Raw genomic sequence first — 22,484 nt, 5'->3', positions numbered from 1 at the left:
GCCGCGTTGTATTGAGGTGGACTACTTGATACGTTGTTAGTCTTGCATTTTCTTGAAATATCAATATAGCATAGTAAACATATAGGCCTATAGACTATATGGGAATACAGCAATATAAACATATCATTGTGTATTATATCCTATCTAGAAATGGTTTAGGTCTATTAGGCTATCAAATGGTTATGCATTTTAAGCTGCCTGCTACTGTATAACAACATACCTCTTAAGTGTAGGGCCTATATGTTTAGATACTGTAGTGATTAAACAAATAGAAAAATAATCAGGGATTGCTGGRTGTTAAATAAATGTGTCCCTTTCCAGGGTTATTTGCATTTGTTAATTATGTTGGCTAAATATATTAACGATCCAAATAGTTCTGTAAAATTCGACACTTAAAAACAACAGTTCACCACAGTAGTTTATTTATGCTCGATAGCACCAAGACAAACATCCAAAACAAATAGGGCTGATCCGCAAAGACAACAGCGGTGCCGCTAACTAGGTTATCCCATTAGTAGCCCGCTGCGGCCGCAAGTTATTCAATCGCCCAAGTGTAAATTAGACTAAACCCCAGTTGCTATCGCAGAGGCTCAACAAAACATTACTTTTGTTACTATTAATTAATTATGAAGCTTGATAAGCTGATAACCCGATAGGCCTACTGTAAACGCAAGATAATGGTCAAGTGCCTAGGATCGCGGATGATGGCAGCTCTCCTTGCGTTACAGACAGGCTCCTAGGACAGCAGCTCAAGCCCCTCGTGACTTTATTAACACTTGCGCTGAACTTTGTTTACAGTCCACCATGGCCAGCCACAAACTACATTATCCTACGTTTGAGTATATCTGTAAGCGTTGCGAGATAAAAAAAAAAATTAGAAGACATTTAGGGGACACATAATAATGATATTATCCATATTGCTTAAAATTGTCTGATGGTGAGATCATCTAGGCCTATTAGTTTGGCCAGACATTGCACCAACTAGGCAATGCGTACAATTCATGAGTGAGTGAGTGTGTGGGAGTGAATTAACTGACTATAACCCGAAATGAATACAGTATTCCTACCTCTATAACAGTAGGGATAACAACACGACAATGCATAGGCRAGTTCATTAGACAGCAGGGGACAACAACGCCCACATGTCCAAAGTAGACTATTTGGAAATTACGCGCGCTATCCTTGCACAACCAAAGGACCTAAACATATAATTCACTGTACAATCGCAGTACTTTGAAGCCTGACATCTGCAATGACGTTCAATTTTTTTGGTTGCAAAAGTAATAAAACATTTGGCACATTGATTGACAAGGTCTTATTCAAATAAAACTTCGTCAAAGCGTGCACACTTTTTTTTCGAGCCCTGCATGGGAGGCGTGGAGCTCTCACTTTTGACATTCTCTCTCTCTGCAGTAGCTTCTCCTCAAGGCAGACTAGCGAACTCTTATGACATCACCCAGCCACCGAATGGGAGAAGAAGGGAACAGCTCTCTGCGGATGAACGATGTTTTAATAGAAGTGGACGTGTTTGGGCATATCAATTGAATTCGTGCAAGGGAAAAGTTTTTAAAGTTGTTATAATCTTCAAAAAGATTCCGTGGGAATASTTGGCTTTGAAAACAGCGGAGTTACCCATAGCCTACTTCGCCGAAAGGTCCCTGAATAGGCTACAAACGAATGTTAGAGGCGAAATGTAAAACTATAACTATTGTAGCGTATGTTCCTGCGCATTGTGTCTTGTCTCCTGCTTTCTGGAATAGAGCATAAAGGAAGCAGAGGAGAGACGGATTTTCTCGACTTCATTTCTCGCCTATGGACGACAGCGGTCCCCTCTCTCCAAAGGCAAATGCTTTCAGTATAGCCTCTCTGATTTCAGCTGCAGAGCAAGCAGGAAACGCAACATTTGACAAACACGGCACTGGCCTGGACAAGCAACACCAGCACGACTGTTACAGTTCATTGAAAATGCACTACAGCACTGTCACCAGGGAAATGGAAGGTACGAGCGCGGTCTTGACAATAACCGTGTAAATATTTGCTTGCGTTAAGTTTGTTTGTTGATCACCTCAGGTTCTTGTTGCATGTAGGTGTGATCTTGTTCCCGTAATATCCTACAATTGAGCAACCATGTTTGCGTTAGTGTAGATATGAAATGCATAACTAAAGCAATGTTGATACTGGAGTAGAATGTAAAAAATATTCCCGAAAAGTCCCTTCCAGTAGGCTATAGGAAAGTTCGGGGAGAATTATGACGCATATGACGATAAGAAGTTATAACTAATAAACGAATCACAACTTATAAAACACTCAGTAATCATAGGCACAAAGTAGCCTATCTTCATAGAACTGACATATCTTGTCAAAATAGGGATTTCAGTTCCATTTCAAATCCCAGTGAGTTCGTAAATACTACTTTCAGAGAAGAAAAGAGCACGATAACACATTTTGGAAATAAGGAACGAGAAGTTAGTGGCCGGGGTAGCCTACATGGGGCACCAGTTCGTATTAAATGGTAAAAAAAACAGTTGATAGGCCTATATCCAACACATTGGCATGTGTCCCTTATCCCAGTTCCATTTGGCAAAACAATGTAACATACAATTCACCTCGAAATAACCTTATGTGTTTGTTTGTGCATGCAAATAAGTGTTTGTTTACCTTGTAAAAACGTTTACCCTCCACTGTGCCAGCTATCCCGTCTATTGTTACGGGAAGACGATGTGGGCGATTCCCTTATCCAAAAGTAAATGGGTGCCGGAAAGCCCATTAAAAAGGGGCGCACTTCACTGTCAATCAGTCTCGTCCCAAGGCAGGCGGGGAAAGGGACTTTACCTGCAGTTCCTTATCTAAATAGAAATAAGACCTGGTTTTATCGTGAAGGGGAGGCCCTAGATAAGAGAGAAGAAGTCTGGATTGCAGTGTATCATACTGCAGTAGGGCAGCAGAGCAGAGGCCGTCTGGAATACTTTTGAACACAATCCCTCGAAAAAAACTACTTGCGTGTGCACAGGGTTATAGTTCTACAAAACCATTTTTGATCAGGGTTGGGAATTATAATTAGGGTCGCCGAAAAAACAAAGTTCTGAATCAACTTTTTTTCACTATTTGGACGTTTTGCGAGAAATGCTGCGATCGAATTCTGTAACTGCAACAGACATTGTAGGATGTAGGCTGTGGTTTATTACAGCATCGGATGCAACAGCGATGATTAATGAACGCAGAAAACACTAAGACACACCATTGTAAAACTACTCGAACATTTATAAAGGGAGTTTGACGTTGAAGAAAATAACTCGAGCCTACAACTGCTTTTCAGGGTTTTATTTCTATCCACAAGTGCAACGCATATAGTAAAATCCAGCTTTTGGAATGATTTCAGCAATATCCAGTCCGTGGCTGACGCAGCTGTCCCATTTTTGCGATGTTGCAGCCTTCACAACGAGCAGCCTAAGCAGCCTCAACACGTCAGGAAGTTACCATCTCTCACCGTCCCCCGGGGACCCCTACAGCCAACATGAAACCCARTTTGAGCCCTGCCCGGCCGCTCAACACAGCTACAACTACTCGGGGTCGAACCCGGCCCAGGCCCAACACAGCGACACCGGGACTTCCAACTGTTCCTCATCGTCCGCCAGCTCCACGCCGAACAGCAAGTCTCTGGTGAAAAAGAACCCTAAGGTGGCCAACATTAACGTTCAGTTGGAGATGAAAGCTTTATGGGATGAATTTAATCAGCTGGGAACAGAGATGATCGTTACCAAGGCTGGAAGGTGAGTGGAATTTACACCATGATACATGCAGGCTTCACTGGGTTAGGGTGCATTGGGCCTCCAGATATGAGCTCGTGTTATACATTAACAAATATTTAGTTGCCCATTTCAAATGCATCCCCCGAGAGCTCGCACATACAACGTAAACCATGAGATATGTTAGGAGATAATATTTAAAGTCGGTGTGTATAGTCAATTACAAATTGATGTTGGTGTGATGCTGCAATGGAAATTACGCAGCAATATACAGGCTTTCGATCTACTGAAAACATCTTTCAGCTCATGCTTTTTTAATAGCTCGTCACATTTTACCATACTACCTAGACAAACTATTCACAAATAAACTATTTAAGGAATATTCTGTAGTGTTATGATATAACTAGCCAATAGACAGCCAGACCCCTGATATAATTTCTAGACAGATTGGAACGGAATCAAATATGCCTATTAGCCTATTGGTATGTTAAGCATTCTCTTAAATTAAGCATTTTTATTTGTAGTAGTAGATACAATTAAGACTATGCTATTTCCCCACAAATAAATTCAAAAACGGCCTACATGCTTGCGCAGAGAAAGCTCAATATTTCCGACTGAATAAAATTACGATATTTATCCAACAGTTTACGCATGCATTTTAGAGAAGAATTGTACGCGTAAATGCCCTTCTGTTTCCCCCCTAAATGGGCCGTGCTTTCCTTGACATAAGCCCACCGCACAAACGGTGAACTTGAGCGTTCCTATTCTGAGTAATAACACCATACCTAAGGCATTTATTTCTGGAACCCTAAACCCCGATTTACGCGCCAATGTCACAGGTCGTTATAAGACCATTAGGGTCACAGTAGGCCTTGGGTATATGCGTTAACCAACAAAGCAGCGGCACTCAAGCATAAACATTACTCCACTGAGTCTCACTACAGTGAATTAGGGGATGCTACATTAGATTGTTCAAACAGATAGAGAACGGTCCAGAATTCGACTTTATTCGGGCAATGAATTTATTCGGGCAACGAYGTTCCTTTGGTGCTATAGTTATTTTACGGTTACGTTTTGCTCTTGGTACCCTCCTGAAATGCAGCATTTAGCGCTTTTAAAAGCTAGGAAAAGTTTTGAAATAGGCCGATGTTTCGCATAAAAATAACTTCCTACTGTAAATATTCCACATAATAGTAAAATGACAGGTTTATAACCTATTTCTTGCTCAAATATAACTTTATATGTACATGCTGTCTCATAGGCAACAGAGTAACACAATATTTGATGTAATTGTAATAGTCAAAAACCATATTGATTAATTCGCTGTATGACTAGGCCCACTTGCCATATATCAGTTAACTTTTAATAACTGCGTTTTTTAAATTAAATATTTACAGTTGTGTTTTATGGATTTGAGCTCCATAAGAGATGGCATTTACGCAGGCTCAGTTTACCTATAGGGTGACAGCAGAAAAGCATCTGTCATTCCAGAGATACTACGCAACACAGGATCCGAGGGAGGGTACTTTAAAAGCTACTTTAACCTCACCTATCCACAACTGCAGCCTTGAATAGACTCTGACGTTAATTGAGCGGTGATTTTAGGATCACTTTCACTGGTTTGGCGGATTACTCCACACACAATAAAAGTTTTACGGTATGATACACCCCTCATGCGAGTGTGAGCAGGAGAGAGAGAAAGTAGGCATATTTAATAAAGAGACGGGAAAAAAGAACAGCCCCTCGTGCGTATAAATGACTGGAATCCATCAAAGGGTAGAAGAGAAATGCAAGTGGATGTGCAGTGTTATATAAAGCTAAGCGTAATTTGGGTTAACCAAAAATGTATCACGTCGTTTATCCACCCATTAAATCGCGTCATACACAGTATAGGCCTAAAATCCCGGGCCTGCTTTTTTGTTGAATAGGAAGGCGTCATAACATCATGTAGGCCTACTGCAACAACAAACCCCAAAACCCATAACAATACGGTTGTGGCTGCGGGTGAAATAATATTTTCGACTGTTGTAAAAACCAATATGTTATCAAAAAGCATATCACAACATATTGCTTATATCCTGATGGGAATTTCTCAAAATCGCTAGTAAACCCCAGTGACAAACACTTGCAGATCAGCCCATACAATGATAGAGCCAAGTCGAAGAAAACGGATTTTAATACATCCATGTGTTTTTTCTGTCAGGCGAATGTTTCCTACGTTTCAAGTGAAACTATTTGGAATGGATCCTATGGCAGACTACATGCTGCTAATGGATTTCTTACCAGTCGACGACAAAAGATACAGGTACGTTTTATTAACCAAACGAACAAGATACAAATCTACACTTTTCTTGGGAAATATTTTGTGCCAGTGAACATTAGCTGCAATGGGTGTAGAGCAATGGCCTATAGTTCTAGTGGACGTGCATCCAACTCACAGTAGGCCCGCGACAATACATTTAATTGGACAACAGAACGTAGGAATACAATCCATTGAGACCCCCTGTTAACTCGGTGAAAATGTTGCTCGTTTTTCTTCTTCCTTTTATAGGTATGCTTTCCACAGCTCCTCGTGGCTGGTGGCGGGTAAAGCTGACCCTGCTACTCCGGGGAGAGTTCACTACCACCCGGACTCTCCAGCCAAGGGCGCACAGTGGATGAAGCAGATAGTCTCATTCGATAAACTAAAACTCACTAACAATTTACTGGATGACAATGGACATGTAAGTATATTGCAGCGAAGACCCTGGTTTACTAAATAACATGTGTTTCCATGAGTAAGATGTTATAGCATATATCCTATAGGCCACATGTCACATGAAATCATACTATTTGAAATTATTTATTTGAACTGATTGTATCTGCTTTCAAATTACTTTAAAGAGAGCATGATTCAAAATAACTATACCTGCACATGTGTAGGTCTTGTGCGCCAAAATAGTTTCCACGGCAGAATTTTTTCGCATTTCCTAAACTACACAACATTTTTCCAGTTTACCCATTTGTGTTGGATAGCTCTGGGTAATTATATAGGTCTAGTTATTTTTTTTGATTTTACATCATTTTAATCCATGCGTAATTGGATACATTTGGTTGTGCGTAAAATGGTATGCCTATAGTGCGGAAAACCTATTGCCTTCCATAAGAATTATGCTCATTCATTAATTAACTGACCCTTGCGTTGACGAGCCAACATGGGGTTAAGAAAACACTATTTAGAGACATCACAATCGACAAATGTCCATTGAGCTAAGTAAAATAGGCCTAACCTATTCCCCTCGCTCCCCCTGCAGATCATTCTAAACTCAATGCACAGATACCAGCCAAGGTTCCACGTCGTCTATGTGGACCCACGCAAAGACAGCGAGAAGTATGCGGAGGAGAATTATAAGACCTTTGTTTTTGAGGAAACACGGTTCACGGCGGTAACAGCATACCAAAACCACAGGGTAAGATATCYCCCTCTATGTGCTATGCAGATATAATAACACACATTGTAACATATTATAACATGATAATAGATGGTTGTTATTGTTGTTGGTTTTACACTGTATTTCGTGAACAGGCAGTGTTTTTACAAAATGGGACAATTTAAAAAGTATAAATGAATGAGGCCAAATATGAATCAGCAGGCCTTAAACAACAGGATAAACGTGGTGCCAGCCTGTTGGCCTGTATTTCTATAATAATGAAGTAAAACAAATAGGGCCTAATCTGTTAGGTTATAAACTTGTATTAGATTAGTAATTCATTTAATAATTTGCAGGACAAATAATTATATTGGCAAACGAATAGCCTATAACTGACGCAAGGATCGCAAATATATATATATATTTTATTCATGTATGCATTATTTGACCATTCCATATTTCGAACAAGGCACAACCTAACAGCATTCATTGCAAGTAAACATGGCTTTATTTCATAGAACAATTTAGGCTACATAAAAAAATGACTAAGAATAGTATTTATACCCCAGTGAAATAGATTATGGATTATGCTGACAAGCTTTAAATTAAAGACATGACAAACACATTGAAGAAATAGGCTATAGGCCAAAAAACGCTTTTCTGACCGTGAAAAAAAAAGCCTGATCATTCATTTTACGGAACATCTGATTCTTCCCTCTTCTTTTGATCCCTCCCATTTCAGCTTGATCCCCGTTAACTTTTTACAAAATATTTGATTGTATCAAATAGCTGAACATAATTCCTTTACGTGATATTTTTGCGCCTGGAAATTATCTGTGTCACTGATGCGCCTGCACAGCTGTCCAGTTTCTGGTTTTCCTCTGTCTTTCCTGCTATGTGTTCTATCTGTTTGACCCCTTCGTATCCAACTGGTCTTCTACGCGCACTAAGGGGCATTCATTTTGTTGTTCAACTCATTCCGGAAATTCATGACCACATAACTTCATTCGCGGATGTACAAAACTATTAGCCTCATCAATTATTAAAAATGACATGTTCAGCTGACATTTTTATTCAGTGTCAAGGCCACAATAAATCACTTCTTAGGACTAAACTGTCATTTTCTAGGCATAGGCCTAGCCATTACTACAAAAATACGTTTTATATTTGTAGCCTTGCATACCTTTTAACATTTTGGTTATAATAGGCATGTTTCTATACAAGGGAAAAGGGGAGCGGCTATAGCATCGTTCTTTTTGGCAACGTAACGGTAAACGCTTTGACCATCACTAGTTAAGCCTTTATCACGCCATAGGCAGATACACGTTCCACTCATTTTTTTCGTGTTGAGTAGGCGTAGGCTACATTGTATTTCGTGAATATTACACGTTCGAATGTTATGTATTTAACCCTAATTATAACCTAAACCCAAAAGCCTGAAAAAGCATTGTATTTCGTGAATATTACACGTTCGAATGTTATGTATTTAACCCTAATTATAACCTAAACCCAAAAGCCTGAAAAAGCCGCACGTAATGTGTGTTGTTCTGGGTTGGACTTTCCACTTTGACATGGAGGTTTACCTGACTTTGTCCTTTTGGTTGTAGATCACGCAGCTGAAAATCGCCAGTAATCCTTTTGCAAAGGGCTTCAGGGACTGTGATCCGGAGGACTGGTGAGAACTTTAAACTCCATTTAGGTCTACTCAATTTATCAGTGACAATTTGATTAACTTTCACAAAACTGCATCAAATTGTTTTAATGGACCCGGTGAATATGAAATGTGCTAGTCTATTTACAGCCAATGTCATACATAAGTAAATCACATTTAATTATTTGTGTCTTGTGGCTCTGTTAATGTGCATCCTCTATCTTAATACATAATAAAGCTAATGGTGTTTTTGGCACAGCAAATATTTGACAGTGTAACTGAATTCATTCTCTCTGCTCRAGGCCCAGGAATCACAGGCCAGGCTCTATGCCAATTATGAGTGCCTTTGCAAGAACAAGGAACCCAATGTCGTCTCCACCACAGCAGAACAGCTCAGAAAAAGGTCTGTAGCCCTCCCTTTCTCAGATGAGGAATATAATTAACAAGTTCATTACCTTCACTGAGAGACCTAATGAATCCAGGAATGATCTTTTATAACAAATGTACACATTTCATCTTAATTTAGCAATACCATAACTGAAATACGAGTAAATGTTTGCTTTCATAAGTTCATATCCATGTAAAATATTGAACAGATATCACCTACAGTAAATGTAACTTTCACAATGGAGATTGCAGAATTATAGAAATGCATTGTATGACCACAGATCAGGATGCTTTGGTGTGCTTGCTCTTGGCTTGGKTAATGTGTTAGTGGCGCAGCGGTCTAAGGCACTGCATCTCAGTGCTAGAGGCATCACTACAGACCCTGGTTCGATTCCAGGCTGTATCACAACCAGCCATGATTGGGAGTCCCATAGGGTGGTGCACAATTGGCCCAGTGTCGTCCGGGTTAGGGTTTGGCCGGGGTAGGCCGTCATTGTAAATACGAATTTGTTCTTAACTGACTTGCCTAGCTAAATAAAGGTTTTGCCTGGTCTGCCGATCTCTGACTGTCTGCTATTGTTTGTTGTTGACGTTAGAGGACAGTAGGCGGGACTACGACCGGGACCCCAGTGGTACGCCAATGCACGCCGACCCCGCCCACCAGCTGATGTCACGCGTCCTCAGCCCCGCTCTCCCCATCCCAGGAGGCCTCCACGCCGTCCCCCTCACCAGCGGCCGGCCCAGCCCTCCCCACGACTTGCGTACCCCGGACGGCCACCCGCTGGCCCCAGACACCCTGCATCACCACCCCTACAAGTACCCCACATCCTACGAACACTACCTGGGGGCTAAGACCCGGCCATCGCCGTACCCTTTACCCGGCATCAGAGGACACACGTACCACCACCACATGAACCCAGCCACAGCTAACATGTACTCTGCCACCAGCGCCCCATCTAACTATGACTACGGGCCAAGATAATGAATGTATAGCTGTAGCTGGCAGCCGCTGCCCATGGCCGACACACCTGGGCCACCGCTACTAGCTAGCTAGCGCTGTGGAAAAGCAAACACACAGGAGGGGAGGGACAACACAACTCTGTCTTCATGGCTGATGCAATGTCAAGTGAGTCGGGAGATTGCGCGGTGCGCCCCTGTTGCTGGATACCCTCCACCCCTCAGAGAGAGACAAAAACTTCCGTATTTATTTTAGGGAAACATATCTTGGCAGGAAGTACAGACTGCCTTCTGAGCCCACGCAGGGGTCTGTCTTGACCTCTGAACGTTGACAGCAATAGCTCTATATGAGGGTACCTTTTTACTGTGTGGTAGAGCGAAGCAGACAGTGAGCCCTCTCTTAAAACATGGATGATGCATTATCACGGACTGGAAATTATTATTTTTTTGTGTTGGATGCACTTTGTTTTTTTTGCTTTCAAAAAAGCCATATGTTATATAGTCAATCAAGCTTCCATAAATATACAAGATATTTGCATGTTGAGCTCATCAGATAGGTGTTAAAATGCCTTTGAAATGTTTTTTTTGTTCGAGAAAAAAAATGGATTTGATTTTTTAACCATCCTGAGAAGCTTGTACCATGGCACTGACTTGCAGCAATTCTAAGTAAATAAAGCAGCAGCATGACTGTTCTGTAACTGTAAAATAAACATCACATTCTTAACTTTTAATTCATAAAGCACGAGTCCTCCCTGCCTGTGCGCTATCATGGGGCCAGGAAAGACCTTGCCTCATTGATTGCATTATTCTGTTTCCTCAAACTGGATTTACCCAGTTGGATTATGGTGTTCAGTGTATGTGTGAGAGAGAGGGGACTTGGAACCTGTCTAAACATTAGGTTMTACACCGACCGATATGCTACAGTTCAAAGGTCAGCATCCACACCTGGGTCTACAGAATTATTCAAATGGTGTGTTGCATAGAAGAGGAATCACGCTAAACATACACACTCATAGTTGCACAGTAATAGGACCATACTTCCAAAAGGTAAACACATACACATGGAAAAGCCAAGCCCCTTAATTGTGTGTGTGTGTGTGTTCTGTGTGCACATGTATATATGTGGGTTGTGTGCATGGGCAAGTGTGTGGGGTAGTGCGGGCGTGTGTGTGTGTGTGAAAATAAAGGCAAAAAACAGTAAAATCAACAAGGCATGCCATTGAGCAACCCAGCAACAAAATTTGATACCCAATCAGGAATTCTATCCAACCCAAATGTATTAAATCAAACATTTCTTATTTCTTGATCTGAAACAAAAATCAAATCTTTTTAAGCTTTAAATGTAATAAGCATGTGTAGGACTATATGCAATTTTTAGATTTTTTAAATACATTTCAAAATGTTCTTGGCAAATTAAACAAAAAGTGTAGGCTATAAAACAAATTATTTTTGCAACCAGATTTGTCAATTGGTCAGACCACGATATAAATAAAATTGTGCAATTGCTACATTAAAATGAGAAAACAAAATAGTGCAGTATGGATTCAAGCGTATTATCAACATTCAACTAGTTTAACTTAAAAGCCTCTACAATATCAGGAGCGGGAATAGCTTTAACCATGAACAACAGGTCATACAGCCAACCATCTGACTTCCCAGAAAAATACCCACTTTGTCTCTTCTACACAGACGATAAAAAAACATGAAACATTTCCTCTTAAAGGCCCGGTGCAGTCAAACACGTGACCACTCCCAGACAGTCCTAGCAGAATTCTTGCTTGAGAAATTGCTCTTTGTTATGAAGCTATTTTTGTTTCTTTTTAACCATTTAAATTGGGGGGAAAAAATCGCAGTAAATCTACTTAATTGTTATCCAGAAATGATTTGATATCGATTTTAAAAAACGGCTGCGTTGGACCTTTAAATGATCTATTCCTCACATGAAATGCCACAGTAGTGCTATATTTTTTGCTTATGAAAAAGGATCACTAGCCAAAAACACACATTCCTATTCCGTGCAGTGCTGTCTCTATTAGAAATCGGTCCTATAAAGGGATGCTTTGTTCTCAAGGATAATTCGTGCTAAAATAACATGCTGTTCGGGGATCTGGGACTATCATGACAATAGGAGACGTCATGATTCATTTCAAGTATGCATCTTCTCTTCAAGCGCATGCAGCTGCGGAAGGGTCCAAGGTAGGTGAAAAGGACGCCCATGCGCAGGTTGACCTCTGCCTGTCAATGACTTGTGAAGGAATCGAAGCTTAAATAATCTGTCCACTCATTTGACCGTCAACTAATTGATCCTATACATTCTGTTTAGGGTACTAACACCAACAGGGACCTGAACACGTGGAATTCAGGAATATCATGGAATAAGAGCTGCTCTCGTTTGAGGGAAATCGGTTAAGACTAGGCTACATATTTCCAAGTTGGAACAAAATGAAGATTGAAATTGAAACACACGCCGATAAATTTGATGATCAAATTAGCCTTGGAAAAACAATACTTGTTTCGATTGAAAGATATTCCTGACACTACATTCGTACAAAATTGTCACATTTAAACAATAGTTATTCAATAACTAAAATAATGCAAGCCTAATGTATAAACAATTCTAACATTTACATTTGCATGAAATCCAGGATAAAAGTGTGATTATATGATACATTTGGAAGCAAAGAAAGTATTCACTGCCTTTATAGGCCTACCATCATGCACTGATTCGATATGGACTGGTTCTACAATATTATACCGTTTTACGCTAATTTCTAAACAATATTACTAACAATTTTGTAGTTGCTAAATACGTAAACACATTTTCCTTCACATTCACAATATTCCTGGTTCCTGTGTGACCTGAACAGGAAGCGTCAGTCTGGAGAATTGAGGCTCCCTTCGCGTGAGCTGAACTTCGGCTGGGCGTAATGAGAAGTGACCCATCAGGAAGGCAAGGACACCGAGACCCAGGCCTCTTCCGTTTGGTCGAGGACTCTTCCGTTAGGTAGACCCAGCTGTGTTTATCCTTGCAGTGCTTCGCCTTGATGTTGGGCCAGTGGTCCCGAACCTGCGCCACTCTCCGACTGTCCGCTCGCTGAGGGCCGCCAGGTGAGGACAGGAGTCCATGGCCATAACTGACAGATAATTACCGCTTGGAGACAACAAAATAATCTCAGAGCAAGGTGAATATTTATGTGACGGACGATGCGCAGTAGTTTATATCATTAGAGTGAAAAAATATATTTGTGAGTTCTGAGTCCCATAAACTTATCACCGTCAACTAAATCCAAACTGGACATTTACGCATGACAGATTGTATAACGGGGTATGCTATAGCCTACATTACGGCTCAAAAGTTGCATAACTCTTAAATATCATTGATAATTGCTATGAATGAAATGTCTATGTATATTTATGTCATATAAAATGCCCTGTAAACATACCACCCTAGACAAAGTAGCCTATACCTGCTCTCAAACCGTGGGACAAGTGGAATTAAAAACACATCTAAAACAGCAGTTCATTTTAAGGGCTGGATGCTGCTCCTTGCAACAACAACAAAAAAAGTTAAACTGCTACAACTAAAACTATTTTTGAACAAAAATATAAACCAACATGCGACAATTTCAAAGATTTTACTGAGTTACAGCTCATATAAGGAAATCAGTCAATTAAAATACATAAATTAAGCCCCAATCTATGGATTTCACATGACTGGGAATACAGATATACATCCGTTGATAACAGATACCTTAAAAAAAAAGTTGAGGCGTGGATCAGAAAACCAGTCAGTATCTGGTGTGACCACTATTTGCCTCATGCAGCATGACACATCTCCTGGAACTGGAGGTTGTACACGTCGATTCAGAGCATCCCAAATATGCTCAATGGGTGACATGTCTGCTGAGTATGCAGGTCATGGAAGAACTGGGACATTTTCAGCTTCCAGGAATTGTGTACAGATCCTTGCGACACGGGGCCGTGCGTTATCATGCTGAAACACGAAGTAATGGCGGCAGAAGAATGACARGACAATGGGCCTAAATTTACATTGCTATGGACAATGAACACAATTGCATTTTATCAAACTGCTCGCCCACACGACGCCATAGACATGGTCTGCGGTTGTGAGGCCGGTTGGACATAATGCCAAATTATCTTAAACAACGTTGAAGGTGGCTTATGGTAGAGAAATTAACATTCAATTCTAGGGCAACAGCTATGATGGACATTCCTGCAGTCAGCATGCCACACTTTCTCAAGACATCTGTGGCATTGTTGTGTGACAAAACCGCACATTTTAGAGAGTGGCCGTTTATTGTCCCCAGCACAAGGTGCACCTGTGAAATGATCATGCTGTTTTATCAGCTTCTTGATATGCCACATCTGTCAGGTGGATGGATTTTCTTGGCAAAGGAAAAACGTTCACTAACAGGGATATAAACAAATGGGTGCACCAAATTTGAGAGAAATTAGCTATTTGAGCGTATGGACAATTTGGGGGATTTTATTTTTCACTTAATGAAACATGGGACCAACACTTTACATATTGCGTTTATATTTTTGTTCAGTGTATATTCACCATAATAATGGTTCACAATGATCTGTGATACATAGGCTACATTTTAGACATAAGGCCATGACTGTTCATTTTTGCCGCACATTCAGCTCAGGTAGGCCTAAACACTGACATGAATTCCGGTGTTTCCCCACTACTAACCCAATGCTTTAAAAGGTGAGTGGGCATGTCTCAGGCTGAGCCTGTGGAAAAACATACTCCAATCAGACAGAAAAACAAGACTTGTGTGAAATCTTTGGTATTTCTGTACAGCCTAGCTATGCACACAGATGTGTCTTCAGCTCCAAAGAAGATAGGATGCCACATGCTTGCCATATGAGGACAGACTCAGGAGAATGAATGATAATGCAACCAGAGGCATCATTTGACACTCATCTGCATCTGGCCCATCTGTTGTGACAAGCCTATCAGAGCTGTGCTCAGTTTGTTTCACCTTTGTGTACATTTCTCCTGCCGCACCCCGGCAGCTTGGCATATCTGTGGACAGATATTAAAAACAAGCCGAGGTAGACCTACTGGAGTCGTTTAGCGAAAAGTTCTGCAGAGAGASCAGAGTAAGTGTTTCACATTTTCCCAAAGCTTTTCAGCGAGTGAAGGTACTACAGTTTGTTCCATTTGCCAACGCGGACGGACATTTTATGCCGAATATAAAAAACATCACTAGAGAGAAACAACCGMGATGCATTCATATTAGTGTGCAGACGACAAACAAAGATGACTCTGCCTACAAAGCATGGCATTTTACCTGCTCTCAAGCAGAAAACTATTTTCTTACAATCATATTCCTATTCATTTCTATTCTAGAAACATTCATGCTCAGTTCGTCTCACGTCATCACCCAGTAATCCAACCCACCATTAATACACCAAGGTCTATTAAAACCTGTGCTGTAATAGCATAGCAGAAGAGGCCTAGGCTAAGCTAAATACTCTACTGAACTGAAAGAAAATATTCAAAATCACAATGGCCCGCTGACCCTTGACCTCCAAGGCCATGGTAGACACGCTAGGTGATAACTGACTGAGGCACGGGTTCTATTGTGCGTCCGGCCCTGTTGTGGGGTCCTCTCGTCTCTCCATTTATTGACTTCCTAAATTATCCATTATGAGCCGATTTACGACCCCCCCCGTCCTCCCTCCATTCAGCACACATCTGCAGCAATGAAGCAGCATCTGATTTATCAGAGAACGGACAGAAGCCGGCCCACGCCACTTCTGTTGTTTGTTCAAAGTCTACAGGAGAAGTAGGAAGCAATTAGAGAATGAAGAAGTCGCGGCAGAGGTCACGGACAAAGGTACGGCGAGAAGTCTGAGCGGAGGGAAGACAAGGACGGAGCACGCGCCAGGGGAGTTAGTTCATGTAATGAACGGCTTGCTCTTTCCTCTTACTTGGGAAGGAGGAATATCTCCCTGCTGTTAGGAACGTCAGGAGTCTTTGATTTCTCTGGCCTTTTCCTGTAGTCTGACGAGCTACTCCGGTCTAGGTCATCCCAGGAGACTGGGGCTTTATGAAGCAAAATGTCTGTGTGAACGTCTGTTTGAAGTTTATAGCGGTGTAGGCAGTGCAGCACTGTAACACATGGGATCCCATGCTGCTCATTGACTCACTGGGATATTATTAGAGACACCATTTACACCCAGTAGACAAACATTACTTCTGTTTTCTCTGGTAGTTTGACAACAAGTATGGCGGACGGCTTCTCAACTACCCTGACCAAGGAAGACTCATTTAGATTCTAGGTTGCAGTTATACAACTGTTGATGCTTGGTGGATGTACAGAAAAACGTATTTATTGCCAGGAAATTAAAAAAAGTAACAAAGCACAGTATATACTATTTACATTTGGTGTACCTGGGGTGTAATTCACAAAGCTTAAATGTATCCAATCAAAGTTTTGAATTTGACACATGATTTCCCACAATGCACAGGGGCAACATATTGTACTCACAATGACAAACAGAAATACATTCAAGACCAAACTGAAAATACAAGTAACCTCTTTAGTCCAAATCCGTACAGACAGCCTCTCTTAGTTGAGGGAACATTGTTTAGTGGCCCTCCTTAACAAACAGCTTTGTCTCTTCTGTCCCAGTTCTGTGGTTAACCCTGTTTGACTGATGCAGTGTAGGTCAGAGCAGAGGGCAATGTTAAACTAGATCAACAACACAGGATTACACAGTCACTCAGGCGCGACTTATACCTCAAATTCAAGTCCGCTCAGGCAAATCTCCTACCAGATAAGCAAACACAATAAAACAGTTGGTTTTGACCAAAAATAATGTGTTCAAATTAAGTCTCAGTGAATTGTTAGCAGAACTAACCAGCTGTCTTGACAGCTTTTGTTTGGAAGCACAAAGACATCTCATCCTGACCTGATCCATCTTGGCTGTCAGAAATGTCTTCACAGTCTGAGACAGAAGTTCCTGCCCAGTAGTTCACATAGTCCAGCTCTAGTCAGTACATTCAGATACAGTCCAGGGATAGTAAAAGGAGTGTAAAAAAGTTGGTATAATCACTGGTGAGAAGACTCCCTATGTGGAGTGAGATACACGCATTCATGGTCACATCCATAACATACCAACAGGGCCCAGTAGCTCACCCAGTGTCCGAGCTGCCCTGGTTGTATATGGACCAGAGGCTGATGCGCTGGTCTTTGGAGCCCGCGGCCAGCATCCTGTTCCTGGGGTCCTGGTGGTCTGAGAAGGCCAGGCTCAGCACTATGTCTGTGTGGTGCTGGAGGACAGCCAGGGGCCGGAGCTTTTTCCAGCCAAACACACGGACACGGTGGTCCCAGCCGGCCGACGCCACGATCTTACGGTCCCCCCGGATGCACAGCTGGGAGATCCCAGGATTCACAAGGGCTACGGGTTCCTGGAGCTGAGGATTGAACAGCAAAGACCACAGAGAGAGCAAGGAAGGAAGAGAATAAGAATCCATACATAGACTGTTCTCAGAGAGCCTCATTCACACACACACACACACACACACACACACACACACACACACACACACACACACACACACACACACACACACACACACACACACACACACACACACAACAAAAGAAAAGCACAGCAACGCACTCCAATGTGGGTATAACATTGTAGGCTGTTAATGGGTCAGGGCTTTTCAGTTGCTAAGTAACATACGCAAGACGTTCACGCAAAACAGAAACTCATGGAGATTTAAAAATAGCCTTCTCGGCACAGTAATTGAGGAAATAATTTTGTTGCATTCTTCTCACACATGATCTAAAATGACTCAGCAGAATTGCGCAACCAACCGAGAGAGGAAAAATAATTATCAAACACCAATTAGTTCACCAAGCTACTTAATCATTCCCGTCTGGGGAAGTGTGCCCAATAACACAGAGAGGGAGAAAGAGGCGAGAGAGAGGGAGAAAGAGGAGAGGAGAGAGAGAGGGAGAAAGAGGAGAGAGAGAGGGAGAAAGAGGAGAGAGAGAGGGAGAAAGAGGAGAGAGAGAGAGATTATCAGCTGATCTGATGATTGAGGTCCAAGTGGATGCCTGGATTGTTGTTGAACCTGGCCAAGAAACTCCAGGGACTCAATCATCGGGCATAAAACATTACGACACGAGTAGTGGAGAGCAAATCCCTCACAATTCAACTATTTGGTTTGGAGTTAGAGGCTGGGAGGTTTTCAATAGCAAGAGCAAATGGGGCTGAGATACCCTTTGTCACTTCTTTACGAGCGAGAGCGGCAGCGAGACAGAGTGAGAGAGAGAGAGAGAGAGAGAGAGAGAGAGAGAGAGAGGAGTAAATAAAGAAAGAGAGATAGACCATCTCGTTGAAATCCTCGTTTGCAGAACTGTGTTTCTTTAAACACCTCTGATGAATTACATGTGCATTGAAAGGACTGGTCGACAGGAGAAGAGACCGAGAAACACACAGTTGTAACGTCTGCCTGCTTCAGATCACCATCCGCTCCCATTCTCTGATCAACAATGTCCCCGGAGACTGAATTCATCTCAGTAAAGGTGGAAACATTGTGACACATTCTAACGGATGGCGCCTAGATCCCCATCAATGGGCCATACGCACCGCTGACATTCCCGAGTGGAGGAACGCACGTGCTCTACCCAGTTCTTCGTAAAGACTACGCAGCGTAACGCTGGTGCGTTTGCATGGGACATCCACATCTAGCCATGGAAGCAGGAATGAATCTGGACAGCGTAAAATTTGACTTCATAAACTGTGTCCTTGCAGATTAATTGTCTCGTGCAGGAGGTGACGGGCCAAGAATTTGTCTGCGTGCTCCTGTTCCGGATGGGAAAATCAGAGGAGTACAGCGCTGCATGTGGAAGACGTAAGCCAGGTACTCCCAGTCCCGAGCGTAGTGGATAGAGTGGAATGCAACGGGAGAAAGACTACAGAGGAATGTCATTGATCAAAAAACAACCAACGAACCGGTACAAAAACCTAGAATAATTTGTAGGATTAATACGGGTTCTTACTAGACTTAGAACAAGCTAATAGTAAGGAACGTATTGTCAGCCGAACTAGACCAGCGCATGTAAGAGACCTACTATCCAACAAAGTGGGGCTGGCTGGCTGGCTGGGGTGAAAGAGGGATCATTTGGAATCCCATTATTACCTCAAGAAGTTGGTATGCCCGAACCCCTCTCCATCTGGTTGTCATTACAGACCTTGATAATGATAGGTTCAACTGTCTATTTTTGTTTGTTTTGCTTCCCATAGATTGTGTCAGGAAAATGTATTTATTTAATGAAGGGGTCAGTTGTAAGCCGTTGAAAAAACAGTAAGTAATTGTCCATCCATTGTTAGGTTGTAAGCCTAATTATTCTCTCTATACTTTCTCCAATCTGAGACATGATGTTGAGAAAATGGCTGCAGGGCTGTCCTCTAGCAGAACCTTCTGTAGTCTAGATGGTCCTGTCTCACACCTCCCTCCCTCCCTCCCTCCTACATCAGGCACTTCCTCCAGTGAGTGTAGTCATCCACTAGCAGTGTCATTAGCCCCACCTCAGTCATGAATAAAGTCCATTAGATTTGTCCTGGGATTCTACTAGGCCTTCGTTCCTTAACTCCCCCCTCTCATCCCTCACAATCAAATTCTCTAAATCATGAAAATAAGTCTTTGGGACTCATTAATTTTTCTGTTTGAGCATACTTTCCTGGCTTGGTTACACACACACCAGGCCTGCTGTCTAAATGCCAGTAATCTCAGCAGTAAGTCACGACTAGGCTACCTCCTGCTCTGCTCAGTTCCACAGCTGGGCCTTCCCAAAAAGCCATTCCTTTCCCCAGATTACAGGGTCTGGTCCAATGAAAATTCATACGTTGAGATCCTGCTCTTGGCGATGCGGACAGATAAGACGGACGTTCAAAAGGAGCGTCTGCTTTGCTCCTCGGCACAGATAGTTTAGGAGGACCAGTTCTTGGCACGGAGCGCAAAGTTCCACGCTGATCTATTGAAACGTCCCATCATCACAGTCTCACTCGAGCAGATCGTGTCCGTTCCATTCCAGAATTCTGGCAGGTATTTCTGACACCCCACCCAGGTCTGAATAACACTGTGGGTGTCAGTGTCAGGGGCCCCGTCTCAAGAGACAGGAAAGGAGATGGACATGACGGACAGGTAAGAGCTACACCTGTACCTGCCCTTTAAAACATTTTTTTTTAAATCACTAAAAGAGAATATTTCTTGACACCGGGCGGCTGGGCCACGCCTCAGAGGAACTGTGAAAGAAGGGATCCAAGTCATCCATCCATCAGTCCATCACCTCCAGCCTAAATTAGACATCAGTCTGTAATGACCTGACCTATGCTCCCTGTCGGGCTGATAGATGTAGGCCTCACTAGAATTCTTGGTACACAGGAGCAGACCTGGGTTCAAATACTATTTGAAATACTTTGAGCGTTTGCTTAAGCCTGCCTGAAGTGCCAGTCGGGCGTGATATGCACTTTTGGGACTTCTCTATTGGTGTCAGTAAAATTTTCCACAAACAAGCTCACCCTATCACACCTAAAGTATGGGAAATTATTTCAAATAGTATTTGAACCCAGGTCAGCACAGGAGAGTCTATGCAGGTATGTGTTGGTGACCCGGGGATGCTTGGCATTCGGGGACTGGGCCAGGGTCGGGAGGTTGAGATGGGGCTGGGGTTAGAGATGGCTGTGATTGAGGGATGTGGAGCTCCACCTATGAGAGCTGTCATCATGTCTCTGGCCTCTCAGAGTCAGCCATGCCTGATTTACACTGCTAATCTCCCTCGGTCTCTCTCTATGCCCACTTCTCTCTACCTCAGTCTCTCTCTCCTCCATCTGTCTATCTATATCTGACTGGAGGAAACCGTCTCACAGTGTCTGTCAGTAGTGAGCAGCAACCTAAATCCATATCTATGCACTCTCCCCTGCTCAATACACGCACACACACACCACTGCGCTGGGTGATTCCACTGCGCTGGGTGGTGTGGGGATGATTCCACTGCTATGGGTGGTGTGGGGGTGATTCCACTGCGCTGGGTGGTGTGGGGATGATTCCACTACTATGGGTGGTGTGGGGATGATTCCACTGCTATGGGTGGTGTGGGGATGATTCCACTGCGCTGGGTGGTGTGTGGGTGATTCACTACTATGGGTGGTGTGGGGATGATTCCACTACTATGGGTGGTGTGGGGATGATTCCACTGCGCTGGGTGTGTGTGGGTGATTCCACTTCTATGTGGTGTGGGGCTGATTCCACTTCTAAGGGTGGTGTGGGGCTGATTCCACTACTATGGGTGGTGTGGGCTGATTCCACTACTATGGGTGGTGTGGGCTGATTCCATACTATGGGTGGTGGCTGATTCCACTACTATGGGTGGTGTGGGGATGATTCCACTGCGCTGAGTGGTGTGTGGGTGATTCACTTCTATGGTGGTGTGGGGCTGATTCCACTACTATGGGTGGTGTGGGGCTGATTCCACTACTATGGTGGTGTGTGGGTGAGTTCCACTGCACTGGGTGGTGTGTGGGTGATTCCACTGCACTGGGTGGTGTGGGGCTGATTCCACTACTATGGGTGGTGTGGGGCTGATCCACTACTATGGGTGGTGTGGGCTGATTCCACTACTATGGGTGTGTGGGGCTGATTCACTACTATGGGTGGTGTGGGGCTGATTCCACTACTATGGGTGGTGTGGGGGTGATTCAACTACTATGGGTGGTGTGGGGGTGATTCACTACTATGGGTGGTGTGGGGGGATTCCACTACTATGGGTGGTGTGGGTGATTCCACTACTATGGGTGGTGTGGGGGTGTATCTGGACTGGGTCCTATGCACTTCCAGCTCTCAGACTTGATTGTAGCCTCCCACTGTGAACTACTGTTCCTTTACTGCAGATATCTTTTTTTGTTTGGTTAACGGCCTCCGAGGTTTTTATATTTGTATTACCTCTCGCGGGTCGTTCAACAGGCAAGGCAGAGCAGGGCCGAGAAGGGCAGCACCCGGAAGGCAGATACCCAGCCCTCCGCCTCACTATACTGCCGTCCCCACAAAAGTATGAGATGGCTGTCTGGGCGTCCACATGCGCTGCACTTCCGGATCATTTAAAAGCCCCAGTTGGATCCTTTCCCCCACTCGCTTTTTTAAAATCTTCTCCAGAATGACATATTAATCAATATTTTGTGTTGGTTCAAAATAACCGAATAGCCAGGGCTCCTTATTTTTCAGTATATTGAATCAAACCCTTTCTAGTGTTATTGTAGACGCGTTTGCAGCAAAAAAAA

General features: G+C 42.9%; 2 protein-coding genes across 3 annotated transcripts in view; one reads left to right on the top strand and one right to left on the bottom strand.

Moving 5' to 3' along the window:
• Positions 1-1,145: 1,145 nt before the first annotated feature.
• tbx1 (T-box transcription factor 1) lies at positions 1,146-10,882 on the top strand. 2 transcript variants are annotated; one of them, XM_024002675.2, is made up of 8 exons: positions 1,146-1,999; positions 3,431-3,770; positions 5,950-6,051; positions 6,298-6,469; positions 7,040-7,195; positions 8,764-8,831; positions 9,110-9,210; positions 9,791-10,882. In XM_024002675.2, the coding sequence occupies exons 1-8, from the start codon at positions 1,813-1,815 to the stop codon at positions 10,174-10,176; spliced, it is 1,512 nt and encodes a 503-aa protein (XP_023858443.1). In that variant the 5' UTR covers positions 1,146-1,812; the 3' UTR covers positions 10,177-10,882. The 2 variants fall into 2 exon arrangements, with proteins under 2 accessions (XP_023858443.1, XP_023858442.1); XM_024002674.2 differs by having other exon boundaries at positions 3,380-3,770.
• Positions 10,883-16,751: 5,869 nt separating this feature from the next.
• Positions 16,752-22,484, bottom strand: part of gnb1l (guanine nucleotide binding protein (G protein), beta polypeptide 1-like) — a 29,010-nt gene continuing 23,277 nt past the window's right edge. The window contains exon 7 of the mRNA XM_024002695.2: positions 16,752-17,607. Within this exon, the coding sequence (XP_023858463.1) occupies positions 17,326-17,607 (282 nt within the window). The 3' untranslated portion in view covers positions 16,752-17,325. The remainder of the gene's footprint in view (positions 17,608-22,484) is intronic.

This window comes from Salvelinus sp. IW2-2015, linkage group LG15, assembly GCF_002910315.2.
Source record: "Salvelinus sp. IW2-2015 linkage group LG15, ASM291031v2, whole genome shotgun sequence".
Classification (NCBI taxonomy): domain Eukaryota; kingdom Metazoa; phylum Chordata; class Actinopteri; order Salmoniformes; family Salmonidae; genus Salvelinus; species Salvelinus sp. IW2-2015.
The sequence above is the reverse complement of the archived record's forward strand: the minus strand, read 5'-3'. Positions and strand labels throughout refer to the sequence as shown.